The sequence below is a fragment of the Acipenser ruthenus genome, chromosome 14 (genome assembly GCF_902713425.1).
Source record: "Acipenser ruthenus chromosome 14, fAciRut3.2 maternal haplotype, whole genome shotgun sequence".
NCBI classification, from domain to species: domain Eukaryota; kingdom Metazoa; phylum Chordata; class Actinopteri; order Acipenseriformes; family Acipenseridae; genus Acipenser; species Acipenser ruthenus.
The window spans coordinates 17,866,958-17,891,638 of NC_081202.1; the positions used below are offsets into that span (position 1 = coordinate 17,866,958).

The 24,681-nt window shown below is 36.3% G+C and overlaps 1 protein-coding gene across 1 annotated transcript in view; it reads left to right on the top strand.

Annotated features, from left to right (window-relative positions):
- LOC117419416 (calcium/calmodulin-dependent protein kinase type 1D-like) overlaps positions 1-8,496 on the top strand; it is a 101,358-nt gene extending 92,862 nt beyond the window's left edge. Inside the window, exons 8-11 of the mRNA XM_034032144.3 lie at positions 3,273-3,351; positions 5,246-5,333; positions 5,592-5,733; positions 6,205-8,496. Of these exons, the coding sequence (XP_033888035.1) occupies positions 3,273-3,351; positions 5,246-5,333; positions 5,592-5,733; positions 6,205-6,335 (440 nt within the window). The 3' untranslated portion in view covers positions 6,336-8,496. The remainder of the gene's footprint in view (positions 1-3,272; positions 3,352-5,245; positions 5,334-5,591; positions 5,734-6,204) is intronic.
- The last annotated feature ends 16,185 nt before the right edge of the window (positions 8,497-24,681 follow it).

Consider the following 24,681-nt stretch of genomic DNA (forward strand, 5'->3'; position numbering starts at 1 on the left):
TAAAATAAATCAGAACATATATAAAACAAGTTAATTTTAAAAAAGAGAGCATCGGCTTATTACACATGTGGATACAATTTCTACTTGCATACCAGTAAATAGTTTAAATTGCAAATTGACTTAATCAGATGTCTGGTGTATAATCTTTTACGTCAAATGAATCCACAACGATGAATACTGAAGACAAGAATGTATCGACTTAAAGCATTGAGAAATGACCATCTGAACAAATTCATCCTACATTTTATTTAGGGTTTCTTATCTTGATGTGATAATATAAAGAATACCTATGAATACCTAATCTGGGCAGCAGTGTGGAGTAGTGGTTAGGGCTCTGGACTCTTGACCGGAGGGTCGTGGGTTCAATCCCCGGTGGGGGGACACTGCTGCTGTACCCTTGAGCAAGGTACTTTACCTAGACTGCTCCAGTGAAAACCCAATTGATAAATGGGTAATTGTATGTAAAAATAACGTGATATCTTGTAACAATTGTAAGTCGCCCTGGATAAGAGCGTCTGCTAAGAAATAAATAATAATAATAATATGCATTTTAAAATAAATGTACAGATTATCAAACCTATTTGGAATAAATTCCATTCCCAGATCCCTTCCATTTGCTATACAGTACACATTATCCAGTCCATATCGTCTGCGGTCTGACTTGCTAAAGTCAGAACTGAGGAATTCAACATAAAGATAATGAAGGCTACTGATTTACACCCTCCAGATTTCCACACACTCCGAGGGACAATATAAATTCCTCTCATGGTTTTGAAATGAGACACTGTGCCAGTAAGTTGCATCCTGTGTCCATCTTGGGATGATTCAGTAGCTTATAGCTGTTGTCTCTCCAGAAAACTAAAAGGAAACTGAGCTGATGAATCAGGTAGGCATGCAATAAATAGCTCTGATAAAGCTTTCAAACACTTTGGCATGGGTTAACGCAGAGGAGACAGTTCGGTTTTAATCTCACACAGTGCTCGGTTCCTTTTAGCTCCCTTTTCTTTACTGGTATACTTCACAGGGAATCTGTGAACCATTAACAATCTGTAAGGCTATCAAATGCTACATTTTCTTTCACTGTTTAACACATTTTAGTTTAATTTTAGTTTACTTCATCTCAACTTGGTTCAAGTGAAGTTTAATTTAGTTATTGTATAAAACCTATGCCCTCTTCCCCAGTTTTGGGAATAGTATGTCAATGGGGCAATTTCCATGGAAAAAGAAAAATAAGTCTCACCTTTCTCTCACTCTATTTTGGTAGTACTTTAGGGTTGTGTCTGTTTCCATGTAGTTTTATTTTAGTCTGAGAAATTCTTGTTCCAAATGCAAATAAATTAATTAATATTAAAATACGGGAGGGTATATTTAAATGTTTGTGTCTGAGTTCCAATTTGGCCTTGCACGACTTACTGAACCATACAGCTTTCTTAAACCGGTTTCCCATTAAGTTTTTAGGTTGTCTTAAAACACCTAACAGCCTGCCTCATTTGGCCAAAAACAAACAAAACAAAAGAAAAAAAGACATACTGTAGCGTTACACAAATAATAAAAAAACAACAACATTCAATAAGAAAGTGTTGCGTACTATCCTTGTATTATCTGCTAAACATTTTTTGACTGCATATATATTTATTACAAACCTATTATACATGCACATATAATATGTACAAAGTTTTCCTACAGAACTGTAGCTTCAGCAATTCTGATCAAACAGAGCTAAAATACCAACATTTAGGTTCATGATACACAAAATGTTTAGTACAGTACATTTTTAAAATATAGGTAGTATATCTACAATAGGCTACCCTACATGCCCGCATTTCTCACTTATAAAGACATTCTAATAATAATAATAATAATAATAATAATAATTAATACAGTCAGCACAGCCTAATAAAAGGGATACTGATAATCAGGATTTCTGCTTAAATGGGATACAACTCTGGGAGACGGTTCTTCCCAATGCTATTATGTTGTTTAATTGGGATGTCACTTTGTTTAATTGGGATACAGTATTTTCAAATGATAAACGGAGATCGCTTTTCAGAGCAAGACAGGTCGCGTAGCACAGTGCAGTGAGTACGTGATTACGCTGTGAATTGTGTAAATTGCGTAAACCAGGTTGAACTCTAGAAGAAAGATGAGTCTCCTGTGGTTTATCAGGCTGCTGTTGCAAAGAAAGTTAGTGTGTCAACATCACAGGTGCGATTCATTTTGTTTAGGAATAAAAAAAAAAAAAAAAAAAACATTGACATATTTTAAATTATGTATTTAACATTTAATCATAATGTGATGTGATTTCATTCTTTTTCTTTTCATTAAGAATTTAAAAAGTGTGACTAAGGTCGTCTCAACTGCCTCTCATTTAATTGGGACAGCCGCTTATTCAGGATATCTTCCCTTCTCCCGAGGTGTCCCGATAAAGTGGTACCAACTGTACATGAATCCAAATTCCACAGGGAAGGTGCACATTCGTGGAACTATCCGTTTTTTTTAAATGTTTTCGTAATTTTAAAACAAATCTTATGTTCAGAGAAATAGACTCAAGCCTATCGTTGTCAGTAGCCCGCAGAACACAGCTCTGCTAATTTAATACATGTTTCGGTACAAACGTCACTTTTGTTCCCTTTGGTAAGGTACCCATGATAGATGCTGCTTAAGGCTAGTGTAAAATAATATTGTATCTTATTGCTAAGGGACAGAAAAGTCTAGACTAAAGCAATCAGCGATTCAATGACCAATCACGAAGACAGTAAAAAGGAAGTGTAAGGACTCCGCTGTGTATTTATGTAATTATTGCAAAGGCACTTCAGTATTTTTTATAACCTTGCTTATAAAACAACATAACTATAAAGCAGTTTTTAATGGCAATAATCTGAAACGTTGAATAAAAAACAAAACAAAACACTAAGCACCTTGTACTGTATGCTTATTGTTTTCCTATTTGGTCAAAGAAGCTTGCCAATAGGATTGCTTGGCACAGCCTTCAGTTATAGTAGAATGTTGCGCGAGATTACGTCACAAACGGGATTTTCACTGCTTAAGTCTCGTAAGCATAATGTATGACTTCTGGATATGTTTACATGCAAAAAACCCTGAGTTGGTCAACTGAGCATGCTTTTTAGCGTGAAAAGGCACGCTTCCTGTAACGCGTGGAATGTGCTTGGTATGTGTGTGCTACGTCACATAAATAATGACTGTGGAGAGAGAGTGAAGACTTTCTAAGTTGCGTGGAAACCCCGCCAATGTTTACTATTCCTTTTTTTCAGCTAAAGATTTTATTAGCAGTTTGATGGAGAAGGATCCTAATAAAAGGTATACATGTGATCAGGCGCTCCGACATCCCTGGTAAGTAACAGAAAAAAACCTGTCGAACACATAATGGGCCATAGTCACAAAATGTTTAGGGATTGTAGATCTGAAGAGCTGATACTGGTTCGACAAACACTAGCAAATATCATCAAGAGGAAAGTGAAGCAGATAAACTGTTGAAATAAAATGTGAAGCGACTTCCTCCTTAATCAGTACAAGTATTTATGTCACTGTGGCAAAGTGGCTGTAGTGTGCAGGTGTAGACATCATGCAGTGCACAAGTAATGACAAACATGTGATTGCAATGTCCAAACAATGTTTTATTTGGGGGGGGGGGGGGGGGGGTTGTAATCCAGGTCGTTTGTGACCGTAAACAATAATCCCAGGCAGTAGACACACAGCAATGTGTATTGCACTGTTTAAACTACGGGTTACAGTCCCGAAATAATATACACAGTATTAAACACACACAAACACACACACGATCACAAGTCCACAGTGAGTGCTAACGTGCAAGTGATGTAATTACAATTTATCCGTGAACAATGGTGCAGTGTTGTCCGGGTTTGTGCTGGCCTTAAGCGACAGCTCCGGATCATGTTAGCCGTCTAATAAATAACAAACAGTACAATTAGACTCGACAAAACAAACACTAAACACTCACGGTTATTTTACTTTCGTCCTTCAGCGTTTCTTTCTTAACCATAAACAAAGGAACAGATCACCTAGCCACATCCTCTTTTGTACCGTCAGTCACGCCCCCTTGGTTAGCGAGTGCAGCCATTTCTCCTCCAATCCGCAGTTGTCACATCGCTTCCCTTCTGGGGCAATAGCTTGGTGTACCATAGCTCCACCCCCTTTCTAGATGCCCGACTTCCACCTAACCGTTGGAATGAATTGTCCGACCATCCAGTCTGGGGCTCTCTGTTCCCTTTACGCCGCGCTCTCACAGGTCGGGAGGGAGATTTATAACCAAGATTCATTCTTGTCACATGTAAAAAACTATATATTTTTGAAGGGGGCCAGGTACAGTATGCTGCCTTTTCAATTATTGAACTACTGTATTAAGACATTCACTTAGGGTAGAATATTATGTGATGCATTCTATTTCAGGCTAATATTGATAGGGCTGCATAGGGGGCAGTTTTTTTATTTTTTTATTATATATAGGTTTGAAAGGAGGTATAGTTTTTTTTTGGATGTACACAAAAGGTTTAAATGATTAAAAAGTTTTTATTTCAGGACATTTCAGACAAAAGCATCTCTTCAGCTGTGAAGAAAGAAGGGCTTTTATGGCTGTCAGCAGATGTTGACAGTGCCAAGGCTGGTTCCTCCAACCCTAGCAAATCCCCAGAGGCGTTGCAGACTCGGCAGCCCTAGGCATCGCAGGCTCGGCAGCCCTAGGCGTCGCAGGCTCGGCAGCCCTAGGCGTTGCAGTCGTGGCAGCCCTAGACGTTGCAGTCATGGTGCGGGACAGGCAACCCCAGTGGCGGTGCTGGCCGTCTTCGCTGACGCTGTGGCAGGGCTGTTTTCCCCCGTGTTCCTCTCAGCAGCTTATGCAATGGCTGATCCTTATGCAATGGCTGATCACGTCCTGATCCTTCCTCTTGTGGTGAAGGTGGGAGCTGCAGGCAGTCTCCCTCTTTAGGTGGTGGTGGGAGCTGCAGGTAGTCTCCCTCTTGCGGTGGAGGTGGGAGCTGCAAGTAGTCTCCCTTTTGTGGTGGAGGTGGGAGCTGCAAGGGGGTCCCCAGGACCGAGTTTGAGAACCCCTGTGCTACACAGACCCATTTATATCCCGTGCACCACTATATCCACATATAACAGACAACATGGAACACAAAGATACGCACAAGGGCGGGGCACACTGCCACAATGACGCACTCAAATACGCTTTTATAATTTACCAGTTACCATTGTGATTCTGTTTCAGGATTGCTGGCGATACAGCCCTCAGCAAGAATATCCACGAGTCTGTCAGTGCACAAATTAGAAAGAATTTCGCAAAAAGTAAATGGAGGGTAAGTACTCTAGGATAATCTATTTCTTATTATCTTACACAATGAACGAATAACACACTAACATTTAATCTTGGTAGTGCATTTAGTAAAAAAAAAAAAAAAAAAGCTTGTTTCTTTGAACACAATCACAGATTGTTTCGGTAAATCAGCCATTGTCTGCTTCTGTATCTCTTTATGTTGATCAGCACAGTTCTTGTGATAATAGAGGGGTCTTCCCGTGTTTTACTAAAAAGTTTTTCTTTAACTGTTTATTTCCAGCAAGCCTTTAATGCCACAGCGGTTATCAGGCACATGAGACGATTACACCTGGGCAGCAGCATGGAGGGCTCACACCACCAAAACGCACAGACCAGCCCTCACCTAAACAACCCCCCAATAGCCACAACCGCTCGTAAAGATTGTAAGTACCTTCTGACCCACAGCATATCCCTTCTGATACCTGTTTGAGGAGAGTTTAATAAGCGGCAAGAGGTTCATTAAGAAGCCCTTCCAAGTAACACATTGATGATGACACATTTAATCAAGTGGTGAAATGATGTAATAATTGATTTTGTTCAAAGTCGAGTATGTAGAAGCTTTGCCATAATAAATAATGTTATAAAATATATTTTACAAAAGATGAAGGCAAAAGTGGTAATGATAACTTATCGTCTTCTAAAAAACATGTTCTTTTTGTTGTAAATGAGGTACAAAATGTATTCTACCGCCTATACAACTGCAGGGATAGGTTGAAATGAGGCACTGTGTCAGTAACTTGCATTCTGTATCCAACAATGTACGCATATTTGTTTTCAAGCTATGTTTTCTTTCCATATCATAGCAATTGAAACATCTAAATATATTTTACTTGATCTTATTTTTTTCCCTTCAGGTATGTCCCCCTCCACTGCTTGTAGTCTAGCGTCTGCAGCCTCGTCCCCCTCCCCTGTCCTGTCTCCAGTAGGAGCTGAGCGGAGACCCCGACCCACTACAGTGGCCACAGTGCATACTGGAAGCAAGTGATCCACTCGCCCTGCAGGGAACCAGATGGGAAATGACATCACTGTGAGATGTATCCCGCCATTCTCCTAATGATTTCACCCTGCCATGTGCACTGAAGCCTGGAAGGACTGGAAGAAAGGAAGACTTTTTATGGCCATGTTTTATACTGTAACTATAAATGAATTTCATGTATCATAGAACTTGCATTGAACTCCAATTATCCAGATGGATTTTTTCAGTCTCTGGTTCTGTGCATATCCATTTTGAAACGTTCTGGTTTAATAAGGGACATTAGGTTTTCTCAGTGGTTTTGCAACATGACTCCTGTGGCTTTCTACTGTTGTGTTTTTTTTGTTTGTTTGTTTTTTGTTTTTTCTTCATAAATCAAAGTTATAACTGGATTGCCAAGTTCTGAAATATTCATGTCCAAAGCTTTATTCATGGTTTTCTAAGCTTCCTAGATCTATGACTTTGGGCCAAAGAAGTGTTTTAGAATTTTAAAAAAACTTCTGTGAATTGTTTTTCAGCTGATAATTTTGGCATATGGATTTTGATGGCTTTCCGAGAAAATAACACACAGGTCAATCAGTCAGACTTAGCCGTAATTAGCATTGGTTTGTAAGAAGGCTGTAAAATGAAAACGGCTCAAATTACAATAATGGGGCTCTAGCTATGCTTTAGTAGATTTTATATATATAAATCACTATAACCATTTCCTTCACATAATTATATTCATAGATACTTCATTAAAATCAGTATGTGAATATAGAAACACATTAAGATTTAACATAGTGAACTTAGAAAAGCCTAAATGAGATGCTTTGCCATCTTAACAAACCCCAGAACCTATCAACTGTCCCATGTGCTAAAACCTGCTATTTCTGTTTGAAGAAGTATCAGCTTTTTTCAAAGGACAGCCAGTTCTCAGGGAAACTAGTCATTTGAATCAGGTTCATTAAAATGATCCTGTTAGAAAAGTGTAACTAATTATGCTCATACCTATTAAATATTTTACTTGGTCTCCCTTGTAAAAGTTTACTGTGGTGTACGATGATAAAAGCAAAGGAAGGTGTGGCAAGCATTGTGTATCACAGAGAAGTATGGTAAAACGTGGTGAAAACCATAGTGAGTCACGATAAAACATATTAAATGCAGACAGTAATATTAGCACGGTAAAGGCATGGTAAAATGCATATATTTCATGCTAATTTACCAAATCTTTAATGTTTTTTTTGTTGTTTTTCTTTAATTCTATTACAGTACAACATGCTGTTGGTAATCTAGAACTAAAAAAAAAACAAGAATTGGTAAACCATATCATGCTTTAACATCAGCTACTAAATGCTGAGGAGATGGAAAATAAAAGTAAAAAAAAAAGCATGTAAATGAATACAGAAAAACAGAACCCCTAATCATTACCAAACTCAAGAACATTAAAGTTGTCCAAGCCTGCGGGCTAAGACTTTTTCAAACTTCAGGCAGTATCTTCCCCCTAATGCTCACCGTGGTAATGTCAGGATTTGTTCTGGAAAGACTGAGAGTGTACTTTTTTTTCCAAATGAGATCAGTCTTTGGGTTGAACAGAGTTAAAAAGGAAGGACAAACTTTGACACATCTAATTTAACATTATGTGTGTAATTTATTAATTTATTAAAATACACAACAGTATTTTCAAGGGACAAAATGTATATGCCATCACTTGATATGTGGACCATGTGACCTGCTCGATAGTTAACATAGTACCCAATGTAGTCTTCTTTATTTAATCTGGAAAGATTCCATATTAAATACATATTAAAATGTATACATTATTTAGATAGCCTGGCTGGAAAGAGGAGAAATGAAAAAGTCTTTCAAGTGTAAAATGAAAGGGATGCACAGTCTGAACAGAGGAAGTAGTGATAACTGAATGTAGTTAATATTATGATACGTGTCTGGGAAAGGGACAAGACTGCTTGACATGGTGAATGAACAGTAGGTAGCAATAACTTAGTTTCACTCTATTTTAAATTCATTGATGTTAGTAGAGCATGTTGCAAGTTTTTACCATTTTCATCAAAGCACTTGCTTATTCTTAAATTATTTCTTTGAAGACAAAGTGCCCTGTTTTTATTTGCAAGTTTTTTAAAACTGATATTTGCTAACTATTTGTAAAATAAAGCTGGAAAATAACCTATTGCAATCATTAGCTTTCATGTAAATCTGTTTTTAAAAATTGAGGTTTTATGTCAAGGTGCATCCAGTCTGAAGGTTGGAAGTGATTGATCTTTTTTTTTTCCATAAATCAAACACACTCATGAAGGTTTGGGTTTACTATTAAAATATGTATTTCACTTAGGCTAACTGGGCAAGTATTAAGCATACTGTACAGGTATCTGCGTAACATAAGCCAAGTGCCAAGGTATTTAGATGTACCAAACCTTCTGATGTGACTGTGCTGCTTTATGCATTGCTTATCATTTATGATTATGCCTCATCTCTTTTTTGATTTTCATTTTTTTTAAATATTGCAAGTGAAGCTTTTCAATATGCAGCTGTCCCCTGCTGATTTACTAGGAGCTGACTCATTTATGAGGAAATGCATCAGTGTTGTATACACTCGAATTAGTCTTTTGTCAACCCAGAACCTGCTAGATGTATTTATGTATGTATTATTAAGATATTCAATGTTTTTAATTGTGCTGTTATTTTTACAGTATATATTAACGTCATTTCATTCTGCACTTAGCAGGTTGTTGTAATTGAAACATAATCCGACTGTTCTGAGATTTTGATTAGTCATCAATGGGCCACTACACCCAAACTTATTTTACTGCTTATCATGTATGGTGGGAAGCATAGACTGGGGCCTATTGAAGTTTATATATCATATTTATAAGTGTTCTCCAATATTAGAAGCTTCCAGGACTATCCTGTGTTTATATGACTTGAATAATGCATTTAACATGAAGACTATTTCACTTGCTAGTTTTTAATGTTATTACTCTTAAAGCCAGTCTACACTAACCATTTTGTGGTGCAACCGAAATGTACTGATTAGAACAGAAAGTTGCAAGTCATCAAAAAATATATATACTGATGCACAAAAGAAACTCAACACTCAAGTCTAATGGATTTAATCAAATATTTTAAACATAGATGTCAAACAAAATCACAGAAAATTTGAACAAAAATACAGATCAAAGAATCATGATACATTTTCAGTATGAAACGTGACACACTGTCAAAATGAAAACATTATAAAGTTAGTATCGGGTATAACCTCCCTGAGCATTAACACAATCCTGGCAGCGTTGACGCATAGACCTGATCAGCCTCTGGATAGACTGCTGTGGGATGTACCGCCACTCTTCCTGTGCAGCTGCAGCCAGCTGGCGAAGGTTGGCTGATCACGATTGTCTCCTGTGGATGGCACTGGCTATATAGTCCCACAGATGTTCTATTGGACTATTGGAGAAAAAGCTGACCACGGGAAGACCTCGACATTGTATTCTTGAAGTCGTGCAATTGTAATCCTAGCACTGTGTGGTCTTGCATTGTCCTGCTGGAAAATCGACCCCTGAACGGCCTCCGAGCATGCAAATCATTTTCGTGCAGATGGCGAGCTACAGTCATTCTGCTGATGCGTAGGTTATTTCTTCCTGGAATTTTGCTGTAGCCACTGCAGTCTGAAAACGATTACGCAGATGAATCAGTCAGATGTGACGGTCCTGGGCCAGTGTGGTGACCCTCTGCCTTCCAGGATGTGGCCTGTCTCTCACAGAACTTGTTTCCTGGTTTCTCTGGACTAGTCTGCTGATTGTTGAAGCAGAACATCTCATGCTCCGGGCAAGTTCTCTTACAGACAGGCCACCTTCAATCAAGCCGATAGCAACCAGGCAATCTTCATTACTCAAGCAGGACATGGACGTATCTTTCACTGTTCTTGCGTTAATTAAAATCATCTCTTTTCGAATGGTTATTTATACAGATTCTTAATCAACTCATTTTGGCAATTTTAACTCAACTCAAATTCCAAACACTGAGCACGTGGTGTTTTTATGAAATCACATGACAAGATTGGTGTTTTGTTATTCCAAGGAACAATACTACTCAAACAATCAACAAATCTATCTGCTCACTATTTAAAATGTAAATAACATTATGTATGCGCCCAATGAGCTATTCCTTAAAACTTACTGTTGTGATTTCATTGTGCATCAGTATATATATATAATATATATACCCAACATACATGTGATGATTAATTTACTTATGAATATATTTGCCAACAAGGTACTGCTTGAGTTGAGTTCCTGAGATGTGTATGACACCATGGTAAACAGTCTTATTTAGAACCACCAAAATCCATAGGTATAAATCTATCATCCCTGCATCACCTGTCATTTTGGAATTCAATGTATTATCAATTTGTGCACCACTTGCATCTCATTAGTATGAGGCTTTTGGCTTATACCAATGAGAGAAGGTAGGGAAGGCACTGTCAGCACGCTTGCAGTATATTAGTCATTGGTCCTTTAAAACCCGTGTAGGACTCAAGAATCTGCATTGAACGGCAACAATTAATAGCATAAGCTGGACATGGGCAGTAGAAAACAAACCTTAAAATAGAAAAGCGTGTATTGTTTTATTTTGTAGTGATTATAGAACCCCCCTTTTCCTGAACATGGCTCATCAGTATACAATATTTATATATATATATATATATATATATATATATATATATATATATATATATATATATAATTGTAATGCAGGGCTGACTTTGAAAATGTGTCCAAGGTAATCAGGACCATCTTCTATTTGATCCTATTTCCTGGTTCATTACTGTAGGACTGTTCAATTGCTCACCTAGTTAATATTAAAGATGCACAAAGCTTTATTCCATACAGACTTACCAGCAAATAGTGTTTATATTTTTAAAACAAGGTGTTTCATGTTGTTGCAGGTTAAAGCTTGCTATGTGTCTAACGAGCAGTACACTAAATCACTGTTCAGTAATTTACAGTGAAAAAGCCAACCTCAATTTCTAACCAAAGAGAATGTACTTCATGTATTAAAAGGTGATTGTACCTATTGAACTGAGATATGAACCACTTTCCCGAGTTTTCTCCCTGTATGCACTGTACAAACAGCGTTTGGATTTCTCATTTTCAAATGCATGGCAGTTTGTTTAAACACAAAGGGCTGACATGACAATATCATTCTTAATTTAGTCAGATTAACAAGTCTTAAATTGTGGATGAATTTAAGTAGGAACCAGGAAGTGCACACTGTCAGTGTTTTGAAAATCACAAGTGAAATATATCTTAAAATGCATTAACTATACAGAAACTGTCATACAAATAAATGCATGACCCTGCGCTGCATGAGCCAATAAAAGAATCATTCAAATATAAAGAATTATCCACAGTCTTAATACATTCCAGACCAAGACACTGTTTCGTTGTTTTAAATTGCAACTTCTACAGAATGTGTTGTTCCTTTATGTACTTAAACAAGACTGGTGATTATATGGACACCAGTTTAAAAAGTTAACTTCAGTAACTAAATGTTTTGTTTCAGGTATTTTTATTCCAGGAAAGATGTTTTCATACTGACAGCTTTAACTGTTTGTGTTATGCTTAAGAAATAAAAAAATAAATAAAAAATAATAATTTGGTTATTGCAGCCTGACAACATGATTTGGTTGGTAATTCTAAAGTGTGATTAACACATTATTGAAAATGACAAGGTCATGGCTATGTCTTTGAATATTACAAAGCGGATATTATAAAGGAACAAAATTGTAGGAAAGTGACAATTTAGACTAATTTCCATTATAAAATGCCTTTAAGTTTAAATAGGTAGACAGGTTCATAAGACAGACTATGTTAACAGTTTGGGTTATACTGCACTTGTTTTGCTAAATTTTGGCCAACAGTACTTAATAAGGGTTGGAAATGAGTAAACAGAGAGAAAAGTTCATTCATATTCAGAAACAAAAAAAAAATCAACCGATAAACTTCACTTCTAAATTATTTTTTAAAAAAGACTTGAAGATGCTTCCAAATTATACAGAGTAAGTCATTTAAATGACAGTGTCATTGTTTCTGGGTCTCTACTGCTTACCAATATATTGGAAATGTTAAGAGAAGTTGCTATAAAAAAGGGGTGAACTTGTATCCAACATGCAAGCATGTTTCAAGCGCTTCAGGTTCAAACCCAGGAATGTTGGTGTGCCTCGATTATATATATATATATATATATATAAACTGAAAACAAATGGTCTTGTGATTGTTATATTTTCATGAGAATACTGTCCAAAAGAAAATGAAACATAAAGTATTTACTCTTTGCATGTAATAAAGATTCCTGTAATTTTACAGTAACATAATTCTGACTGTGATGTTGCAAATTGTTATGGGGCCTATATAGCAAAACTCTGCCTTTGACAATCATGTAAACATATTAACATTTGTATCATGATTAAAATAAAATGTGAGAATAATTGTTTTTCTCCAATAAATTCAGATCAACCATTCTCTATTGCCTATTTCATTTCTAATTGTACATTAACAGACATCAAATCCTAACTAAAGTATCTGAATCAGCTGATATGGAACACTTATTATCCCCTGCTGGGAAGGAACTCCGTGGGCATCAACCTTTTCATCATCTGTAGTGGGGGATGTATGATGTTGCTCAAATTGTTGGTCGTTTAGCTAGTATTAACTTGCCAAACACAATATAGTACAAAATGTTCATCCAGCTGCAATTATTCTCCTGGTTAAATCTGCAGAGATGGGAGATTATATACCTATATTTCTACTTCATACAGATTACAAAATCTTAGCAGGCTGATTAGTCTCAGTCATACAAAATACCCGCTTTCTAAACTCTCTAGATGTAGATACCTCCTTTTGAATGAAGGTGAAAACTTTCATTCCAAGCATCAGTTTCATCTAATGGTTTATTGTCAAGCATGTTATCTGTGTCCTGTGTTACTAGGCAAGGCTGCCCTCCCTCCTCTCTTGACATTGTCCAATTCTTGTAGAACCTTTAGTTCTTGCTACTGTATGTGCATATCAACCAATTAGGAACTATTTAAGAAATCAGGAATGAAAACAACTTTGTTTTATACAGCACAAATCCTCAGTTATAGATCTGATTAAATGAATACATTGTATTGTCTAAATTATAAAATGAATCAATCCAAATCTCATGTTCTTCCATTAAAATGTATGGAATAAGCCCCATAAATAGTCCCTCTAACTTTAAATCACCTCCAGGAGGAATCCTTTTTTTAAAACAACAGTAAAATACTATGTGCAGAATGTGCATGCACAGCACATATACTGTGTTTCTACATTTTGTATATGGAAATTTGTATACAGCTTTATAATGTGGGAGAGCATCACATTTTTATACTAAACCATTCTTCCATAAACCACAAATACTCACCTGCATACTGCAGATCAGTGAGCAAAATTTTTTGCAAGCAATCATAGGTGTGATTTATCTTATTAGAGCCTTCTGGTTCTTGATTATTTAAAACAATAATAATAAGTTTGGCCCCATAAAAAATATAGAACAGCTTTTGTACATTTGTATTATCTTTTATTCAGAACAAAGAATACCAAGCTTAAAATAAAGCACTCAACTTATTTCAGTCAATGACGATGACCAGCAACAGCAGTTCAAACTAAACAAGTAACTCAAATGAGTTTGAAAGTTGAATGAATACTGTGCATTTGTGCATGACCTTCCAACAAAACAGTGTTAACTCATTATTGCCAGATCTGATCACAAAAGCACACAAGGACAGTGAGCCTTATTGCGTAAATAGTAGACCATGATGAGAGAGTCTCTCAGTTTGACTCATGCACCTACAGTACATTTATTCAAGACGTTTTTACTTTTTTGCCAAGAAGATAGGTTCCACTACAAAAGGAATGGCAGGAGACGAATCAAGATTGCCTTGATGCAGTTTCTTGGCTTGTAACATCTCCTGGCACTTTAAAGTTCAAATGTATTTCCTTAAAAAGTTCTTCCTCAATAAAAGAACAAGGTAGAGGCACTAAACTCATGTTCTTATTTCAGATGGAGTTGAACCACATACAGCATCCAACCAATGGAACTAAGTTTGGTCACACACTGAATACATATGCATCATGAATAGATGTTTACTATAATATCTTTATTCATCTCATATAGCCTGGATGAATCGAATGCTGATACAGGTTTACTGGAGTCTAGAGAGTAAAAAGAAACATGTACTAACTGGTATTTTTAAACTTCAATCTGCACACATGTGTGAACAGATGTTCTTTTCAGTGGAGGGTTGTTATTACATTTTTGACATCAAATAATGGGGTTAAGAAGGCCTTTGATTGTTGTTTGGATTACGTGTAAACAATGAAAGAATACAGTTTTTACCTCCATGTTGGATCAACAATTATTTCCAGCACCTGGTGGCAAGCTGCTGGTATACTCTCCATGGCAACAGAGAGTTTCAAATCACAAGAATACACTTCCAAGTCAATAATGGTTTTGATAAATAAAATGTGTGTTAAAGATTTGTTAATGGGGCCCGATCGTTCAAATGACTATACAGTCGGTAAGTTACATTTAAAAATATTATTGACCTCATACACAGTAAAATGTATTCATGGTAGATAAACACACAAGTCTGGTTTAAATTCCATGGAATGCAAGGCTGACAATCTAGGCTGGAGACCCATGTGGATCGCTGCCCAGCCTTTGCACTCTCACAAGGTTGGTGCTGGTTCCCTTCATCTTGTTTCAGTGACCTCTAAAGGTCAGGCACATGACAAGTCCAGGTAGACATTACCCAGGCTGGGCCCTCATCCAGGGTTCAGTAGTTTGACAGCAGGAATGGTAAGTAGGTTGCAAAGGTGAGACAACATTTGAATTGGGCATTTCAGATTAGGCAGAAAAATGTGTACAATTGATCAACAACTATAATAATAATAATAACAACTCTGTTCTGCATGTATTATTACCCTTTGTTAACATCATAAGGATAATAAAAACAGTAGAATGGTATCGGCAAAATAATATATATATATATATATATATATATATATATATATATATATACTGTATATATATATATATATATATATATTGTGAGATAGAGGGTTGTGAGAGACAGCAGGGAGGGGGTTAAAACCTCCCTGCGAGAGAATGTACCTTTGTTTGGTTGTTTGCTTTATTGTTTCATTTAATTTGCTAATTGTGTTATTGTTTAATTGTTTAATTGTTTTATTGTTAATTATCATCCACACCTGGGCGCTATTGGAAATTAGGCCCAGGTGCGGGGTTTAAAAGGAGAGCAAGCAGTCTGCTCGGGGGCTGCTAGAGAGAAGGAGGCAGAAAGGAGTGCTCTGCTTCCTGGCAGTCCCGAGGAAAAAGGTACAGTGCAAACCTGTGTGGTTAAGTTTTGTGGAACAGGGAAACGGCTTAGCCGTCCTGTGATAGTTAGGTTCCTGCGTGTGTAGTTAGTGCTCAGAAAGAGCTAGGTGTTTATTTTGTGTACTTTGTTTTACTTTTGTGTTTATTAAAAAATAGCGCAACCGCGCTGAAAAAAATCCATTTGAGTGTCCTGGGTCGTATTTTTAAAGGGGCAACGAACCCGAGTGGGTGAGTCCTTTCACAATATATCCATTTTTTGTACATTTAGATATACCACTGTTTAGATAATTAAAATAGCCTTAAGTAACCTTTAAAAGTTACTCTCCACTTTTATAAAATCCTCCACTGTTATCTTTCAAAAAGTCCTGTGCATGGATGAGTAAAGCTCTGACTCATATAAATACATTTAATTGAATAATTATCCAAACAATTCTCTGACAATCATCTTCAAATGCTAGGTACAGAAAAAAAACAACAGTATTTGTCTTGCAATACAATTTACATGCTTACATGCCAAAGAAATGTCATAATTAGTCATTTATATTCAATGGAAAGAGACACACAACACAGGTCTACATGGCTCTGTACATTAAAACATTGGCTTTACAATTAGCTTCTTGGCTCTGAATAAGGCCCAGATCAAAGGAACTAGAAATTGTTCCGACAGCTTGACAGGTCCCATGTTGAATGAGTGTCAAATTTCGTCACACTAAATTGCAAGTGCTTTACAGAGTTCATAGCCTTCTGGCAGGCTGGTTCTAAAAACCCTGGAGTTCAGGTTTTTACTAGCAAAAACATTTGAGAGAACATGTCCACTTAACATTTTCCGTGCCAATGGCGAAAGGTCATAAACACATTATTAAAAATAAAGGTTGTAACAGTATATAACATGCAAAAATTGTGCTTCTAAAAAAGCCTGGTGTGTAGGGTGAGTCATGAAGTCAGTAGAACACAGGTTTGTGTCCTGGCTTTGCCAGGGTGCTAATATTGGAGCACTTCATTGGTCATAAAGAGATGGCCTTTTTCACCCAGGGACCAGTAGCCTGGGTTAAAGAGGTGATTGGCTTGGTGGTGAGATCAGAGGACGCACATACACTTTAAGTTCTCCGGAGCTCTTGCGTGGAGATTCAAAAGTGTCCATAAAATCCCACATTAGTACTGTATTAAAATAAACATTTTAAATTGCACAGCTGCAGATACAGATATAGCTAACCTTAGGTAATACTATTGATTGGCAGAACCCAGCTGTGTAGGGGAGCTGTACAAATATTGTAATTTTTAAATAAAATACTTCAAGACTTAAATAAAATAAAAATAAATATACATGAATGCTCAAGATCTAGGGGGCTTTGTATTTGTTTTCTCCAGCTCCTAACCACAAAATAACCTGAAGGCTGTGATGGCTTTGGAATGTTTCCTAATTCTTTACAAGTCTTTATCTCCCGGCTGGCTCATCTTCAGTCAACATAGATTTTCCGTTTCATATTCCAGCCCACAGCTCAGCTAAAAGGTAAATATTGACATGTTCTTCAGTGCACTCAGCGATGTTGCTTGGAATGATTATGCAAAACATCTTATTTAAGCTTAACTGCGATGCATGTTTATTTGTAATGTAAGCAGAAAACAGTGTCAGGCTGGAGTCAAAAATTGCCTGTTTTTTTTATTTTAGATGAACTGAGAAGTGACATGGTTATGGAGTTATGGAGATAATAAGCAATGTGTTCCTGTAACCAGTTAAGCAATTGAAGTAAGTTAAGCAATATTAGGAGCAGAGACAGACGATATTGTTAAGGTTAGTCTGAAGGTATCTTTGATCAGGTTTTATTTAAATGTGTTTTTAATAGTTATAGTGTTCATGAAGGACACTTTTGTGCAATTGTTATAGTATGATTTGGTAGGGGATGTTTAAATGCATATTGTTCAGCAATAAATGCTTATACCTTATGGTTTAATTGGCCAAAATAGAGAATTTATATAAAAAATGAGGGTTATGTGCTCTATTCTATTGGAAGCCAGCTGTATTAGTCAATTAAATCTCCTAAATTATTAGGATTCGCCCACTGAGATGTAAGAGACAGCGACATCCCATGAAAACAGTCATAAAAAAATCCAGAATCTTTTGAAATGGTTCATATGAAGGGAGTGAGATTTTCAATATTTCTAAACTGTTGCTCTGAAAGTGACTACAATCAATGGTGCCTTTACTATATTATTCATTGTTACCATAAAGTTAGAAGATGTAGCTAGACAGAAGACTAGCAATGAGCCTCCTTTCTGCCAGTTTTTGATGTCACAGAATAGTCCACAGGAGCTAAAGACTGTAAAGTCACAACCTAGATTGATATTCAATAGAAGGTATCTGATATGAAAGAGGCACTGTTTTACTCTGAAAGGTCAGCTGTTATCTACCTTTTTATAAATATGCTTACACTTATTAGAAGTTTTGATTTAGCACTGGTATTTTTTTAATCTAATTGCTAAACCATCAGTTGCCAAATATGCTGAGTTACACTTTCTGGTATTTTCGAAAGAAAAAATACATTATTCATGCGACTAGGAAATGTATTTTAAAAAATGTAAACTGGTCTTTGATTTCTTAGCATACTCTTTTCAATAACATACTTTCTGGTCTCCTAAGATTTATTTTTCAAACAAACATAATGGTGTTTAAACAATTCCATCAACTCAGCCAAGTCATTGTCTATGAATGTCTTCCAGACTCATTAGGGGGCCCAAGGAAACACATGGATGAAAATGATCCAAGAACTCATGAGAGACTCTGTCAGTCAATAATGCAGTACGAGTATGAAGGGATACACTTATCAGTGCTAGTAGGGGGGCAGATTGTGAGATTCAGTTACATTTGTCAGGAAATAGATACCTTGGACACACACGTCACATGCAACTTAAATATTTAATAAACTGTAGCAAATTTATAGCAGATCCATCTTAAAATAAAAGTACATACAGTACATGCATATGAAAACTATAGCTGATCTAAGTGGTTTGTTAAATTGTATTTAATGTGAAAACCCATTAAACAAAAATGTTGAGTAGGCAGCAAGCATAAAAATGAATCATTACCTGTAGAGATCTCATGTTGCGAAAGTTGTAATGAGTGAGATTATAAGAATACTAATATGTGACATCATCATTGGATATGAAGCTGGGTGGAATGGGTCCAATGTATGCTGAGATTTTATGAGACAAAAGTGAGACTAGTTGCAAATGCTTGAGTCTCATAATTCAGGTGTACCTGGTGTTCTGATGGACACAAGTTAATGAAGTACAATCAAGTGACATCAGGAAAATACTAATTTACTAGAGAACTACCACATATGCCATTAATGTATTCAGTTCACTGTGAATATCATTTCCACCATACTGCTTTAACATAGCTTACAGACACCAGCAACGTTCTCATTCACATCTATCAACAACATGCTAAAACCTCTCTTCCCAAGTCCAAAACACCCAAGACAAAAACTGATCTCTACAAAACTCTATCCTTCCACAGGATCATAAGTCAGAATTTCCCCATTCTACTGGCTGATCTTTCAATACAGACTTCCCAATCTCCACAATAAGATTGTGGTACAGTATATAGCTCATATATAAAATGCAATGGGCTGGAATAGCCTAGGTTCTTCCCTTGTTATAATCATTCCGTAAACATTATCTTTGGCTCCATTTTGCTCCTCTTCGTTGCCACTCAACCACAGTCTTGGGATGATGGTCAATGATGAGACCTGGATTATGGGACTGTACCTCTTAAATTTGATTTGATAAAGCTTTACTATCTTGGCAGCCCTACAGTTTTTATGGCTAAATTCCTCAAACAAAGGATGTATTATTTGTCAACCCTAACTTGAAACAAAGCTTTTCTGGATCTGACTAATCCTGACAGGAAAGCAGCATGGATGCAAAGAATTAACAACACCCAGGGTTTAACACACCCAGGAGTGGAAGAAAGGTTTCATTGAAGCACTTTTTACCTGTGTCCCTTGACCTCAAACATTAAAATAAGGCCTTAGAAGGTCATCCTGGCTAAATCATTTTAATGGGTACTGGAATTGGGATGACTCCATTCACAGCATATTGTTAGTTTGAAAAAAAAAAGTACAGTCAGCAATATTGAATTTTGTACCAAAAAACAATAATGTTGGTCTTGCCCACAGAGCAGAGGACGCTTGTAGTGCCACCTCCAATATCATGGTTCTCTCCTCAAACAATGCTTGGTCATTGGTTCTTTCTAATCAAACAACTTTCTACAGCCTCTTGGACGTCTCACACCCAAAACCTGCCCTGCTATCTTCTTAATTCTGATGAGATATAAAAATAAAAAATAAAAAAAGTGGTGTGGCTGCAAACATGAAAATATTGTCTCTTAGTTTACCACTGGATAAAGATTTAAATGGATTCACTGGGCAATAATTATGGATTACTGTTCAGTCACATGTGGCTTCAAAAGGTGATTATTACGATTAGGATTGTAGTTAGAAACATAATATGCTGTAGTTTCTGCTGAATTTAATTACTGGCAGTTCCAAAGCTTATCCTAATTACAATACAAAACATATTATCTCATGGCAAAATGTTGGCCACTTTTCTTGGAAAGAATGCAAACTAAAATCCAACCCACTTTGAGCCTCAGTATACAAGCCTGTTAAGCAAGACTCATTTAATAAAGAAAAGCCCGGGTGGTATTTTCCTGCAGCTCATCCCTGAACTTCATTTTAATTATGTCTGTGCTGATGACCCCAAGGAGTAGCGGGCCTCGCTGTTAATGACCTGAAGTCTGCAGCAAACAAATCATCAGGAAATGTAAGAGCAAAAGGTTATGTGCAAAATGTTTATATTCTACTCTGAGGAGAAAATAAAGTTTGCCCAAAGTAAAGTAAAGTTCTCAGTGTTAATTCTTATTTTTACTTAATGATATGTGTATAAGTCCAGGAAATTGGGGAAATGTCAATAAAGCTAACTGATATTCAACAGTCAAGGGTGCAAAAACTAGAAAAACAAGACAATCAGACTCTATACCAGTGTTACTCTGCCAAACCCAAAAGATAATAGGCCATCCATTCATTGCTGTACAACTATTCAATTGTAATCAAATTCTCACATTGCCAAATTAGGAGCAATACAAATATGTAGCTGTTTTATCATGACATTTTTAAATCAAACTTCGCTTTCTCTTCCCATATCCAATATTTCTTGTGGTCTAATGCTCATAGGTTATTTTTTGTTTTTGTTTTAGTTGTTTATTTAACTAGGAGATTTACCCATTGAGACAGAGGCCTCATTTACAAAGTGGTCCTCTAATGTTAATATTTTTAGACATTTTATTTAAACACTCAATAATGAATGTAGTGTTTATAGTGAGAATACATAGTGTTACAACAGAAGACAACAGAAATGTTCTTCGTTATTTTTAGAAAAGTGACAGAAGACTGTTTTGTCTGCCTTTCATAATACAATACCAGAGTTTATTTTAATGATCTTAACAGCAGATCTAAATACCGCCAACCTAAAACTCATAAACCTCTTACCACCATCATTCTAATTCTAATATCATTGAAAAAAATATAATTCTATTAGACTTCATGCACAGTTTGGTCCATTATCTGAAACTGTTAATAAGAAATGAATTATTATTATTTATTTCTTAGCAGACGCCCTTATCCAGGGCGACTTACAATTGTTACAAGATATCACATTATTTTTTATTTTACATAAAATTACATTATTATACATACAATTGCATTATTTTTTTACAAATTATTTTTTACATATAATTACCCATTTATAGCTGGGTTTTTACTGGAGCAATCTAGGTAAAGTATCTTGCTCAAGGGTACAGCAGCAGTGTCCCCCACCTGGGATTGAACCCACAACCCTCCAGTCAAGAGTCCAGAGCCCTAATTACTACTCCACACTGCTGCCCAGTATGATTGCATACTGACGAGAACAAATGAAAGATTGAAAAGCTAATTGACTTGGTGAATGGGATAGCGATTTGAATAAAGCTAAAACACCAGGCTGTAAATGTATGGAATATTTGCCACTGTTAGCAAACCTGCTTAATACACTAAGTGTGGAAGTATCTCAGCAGACAGACAAGGTTGTGGGTTCACAGACTCCCAGTCCAAACATCATGGTCCCCTCCCTGCAGGAGGAGGTTAACCCCCTCCCGCTCCCTCCCCCTGTGCAGCTTTGCTCACTTAACACTATCCCTTACAAAAATCTCCTGGTCAAGTGTCCTGGGACCTTGACAGGTATGCCTGTTACTGTATTTGCAACCAATTTGTTTTGTGGGAGCCTGGAATGATTTTTAAATGTCTGTGAATTACTCAATGAAGGTCAAAGGCTGATGGAAAAGGACACTAAAAGGATATTTTAATGCAGTAATACTCAACATCTTTGTTTCCAAGTAAACCCTATAAAAACTGGATATTATTTTGTCCCATTTGATGCACCTGTCTGAGTCTTATAATGATGCTGGTATAAGCTGTTGTTTATGTTGCACCAGGTTGATATAAAATGTGTTAGGAAAAGGGCATAAACCTGTGTGCACACTAAATCACAACCTCTGTCGCTTTTGAATAATACTTTACCATGTGTGAATAATGCTTCACCATGTTGCTTTTTTTTGCTTTTCTCTTGAGACAATTAATACAATTTATAGGGGTTGTTTCAAGGGTTAATGATCCTGGCAGATACAGCTGAACTGGCACAGCTGTTATGAAAATCTAATGCCAGGAATGAAAACTCATTTGTTTTAATAGCAACATTGTTAAAGCACGCTCAGCAGTAAGGTAAATACATTAAACATTTTGTGGTAAAAAATGTGGATCACTGTTTGGGAGAGCTGGCTCAGACATACAAGGGAACCCACCCACTGGTCAGCCTGGCTCAGATGGGTAGGGTAGGTACCTGGAGGAATTACAAGGGCAGCTAAAGTGTTCAGCTTTGACATTAAAAAACTCTTGTTTTTAATGTACGCAAGTGTCTAATTAGCAGAACCTTGATTTCCTTCAGTGTGTTTACAAGAAAAATGCTCCTCATAATTATAAGAGGCTGTGTGGTCCAGTGGTTAAAGAAAAGGGGCTAGTAACCAGGAGGTTCAAATCCCACCTCAGCCACTGACTCATTGTGTTACCCTGAGCAGGTCACTTAACCTCCTTGTGCTCCGTCTTTCGGGTGAGACGTAATTGTAAGTGACTCTGCAGTTGATGCATAGTTCACACACCCTAGTCTCTATAAGTCGTCTCCTAAATAAACAAATAATAATGTGGTCAGTTGATATGTTGCTTAAAATGTACATCTCTGTCCAGAGCTAACAACCCCATTAAACAACTTTGAATATAACATTTTAGCATTTCTTTTGTTTTTAACCTAACTGGCCCTTATGTACTCTTGATTGATTCTGAAAAGCAATGGCCACTTGAAAAATAAGTGGAGCTGAACTTTATTCAGGTTTCAATGGACACCCCTGTTGCTGCACATTAAGAGACATTGTTCAAACGGTTTCTTTCAAATGTCTCTTGTCAACATGGTCATGCAGAACCAAGATTAAGTTACCAAGAACAGGAGGAATACAATTTTAAAAACTATATATTTAGATATTTTACATTTATATAAATATTTTACCAGGAAACATGTTGAGATATCATTTCACAAGGGTTTCCTGGGAAACCACAGGAAGAATAGCAGCCACAGCAGCATTGCATTTCCTCTTAAGATAATAAAATCACACTGCACAGACCTACATATCCTTATACATGTTATATCGTTTAATAGTTTTCCAGACTGAGGATGTCTTGGAAATAAAAAAAATGACCTTATTGTAAATGTTTGCTAACACTGCAATCATTTTACCAACACTGCATAATAATTTACAATTAAACATTGCTTTCAGCTGGGAAATGCGTAAATGTGTACATTACACTTTCCTTACAAAAAAAAAAACAACTTATAATATTATTATTATTATTATTATTATTATTATTATTATTATTATTATTATTATTATTATTATTATTATGTTGTTGTTGTTGTTTGTATTATGTAGTGTTGTTTCTGGAGCCAGATTCTGTAAGAAAAATGTAAAAAGTATATTGAATGAAAAAGTATATTGATAGAGATTATTTTTAAAGTTTGTTTTTTTGAGAGTTAAGTGCATCTCTTTTTAAAAAAAAAATCATGTTGTATTCACTGGAAAGCTGCAGGTGTTAGTGGTAATACATTGGAACAGTATCAGTCAGAGTGGTACAGTATATTGGTGTCGCTATTTCATCACCTGTATTCACTGTATTTAATTTATTTTCACTGTATTTAATGTATTATGCATTGTTCTTCACTATCTTGTAAAGTGCTTTGTGATGTTGGTCCACTATGAAAGGCGCTATATAAAATAAAGATTGATTGATTGATTGACCTTGCATGTTTCATTTATTTATTTATTTCATATCATCGTAAGCATATCCAGGTATAAAAAAACTGCTTTAACACCCCATAGCTGAACATTCAACCAAAAAGAGAGCCATTTAAAACCTGAAGATGTTGTTTAATCTTTCATTTGGATATTATCTGGCCAGGCATTACTTATTTAGGAGAACATCCATTTGTGCATAATCAAACTCCTACTGTAAATGGAGGTTCTGGAACACCAGAAATCTTTTGTGACATTGACGTTTACTCAGCAGATTTATTTTTTTTATTATTTTATTATTTTTTATTAAACTTTAAATTCCAGAAACGTTATGTTGTGATTATCTTTCTATAAACATGTACAGCACATCTTTTAATTCCTGTACAGCAATCTACTTGCCAGTGTGCATCTCTTTTAAAACAGAGTGCCCACTGTATCAGGACAGCAATGTAACACTTGCTGTTTTGAATGTACATGTTTATTGCATGCTGTCATGCCTGTCTGTCACAGTCCTTAGTT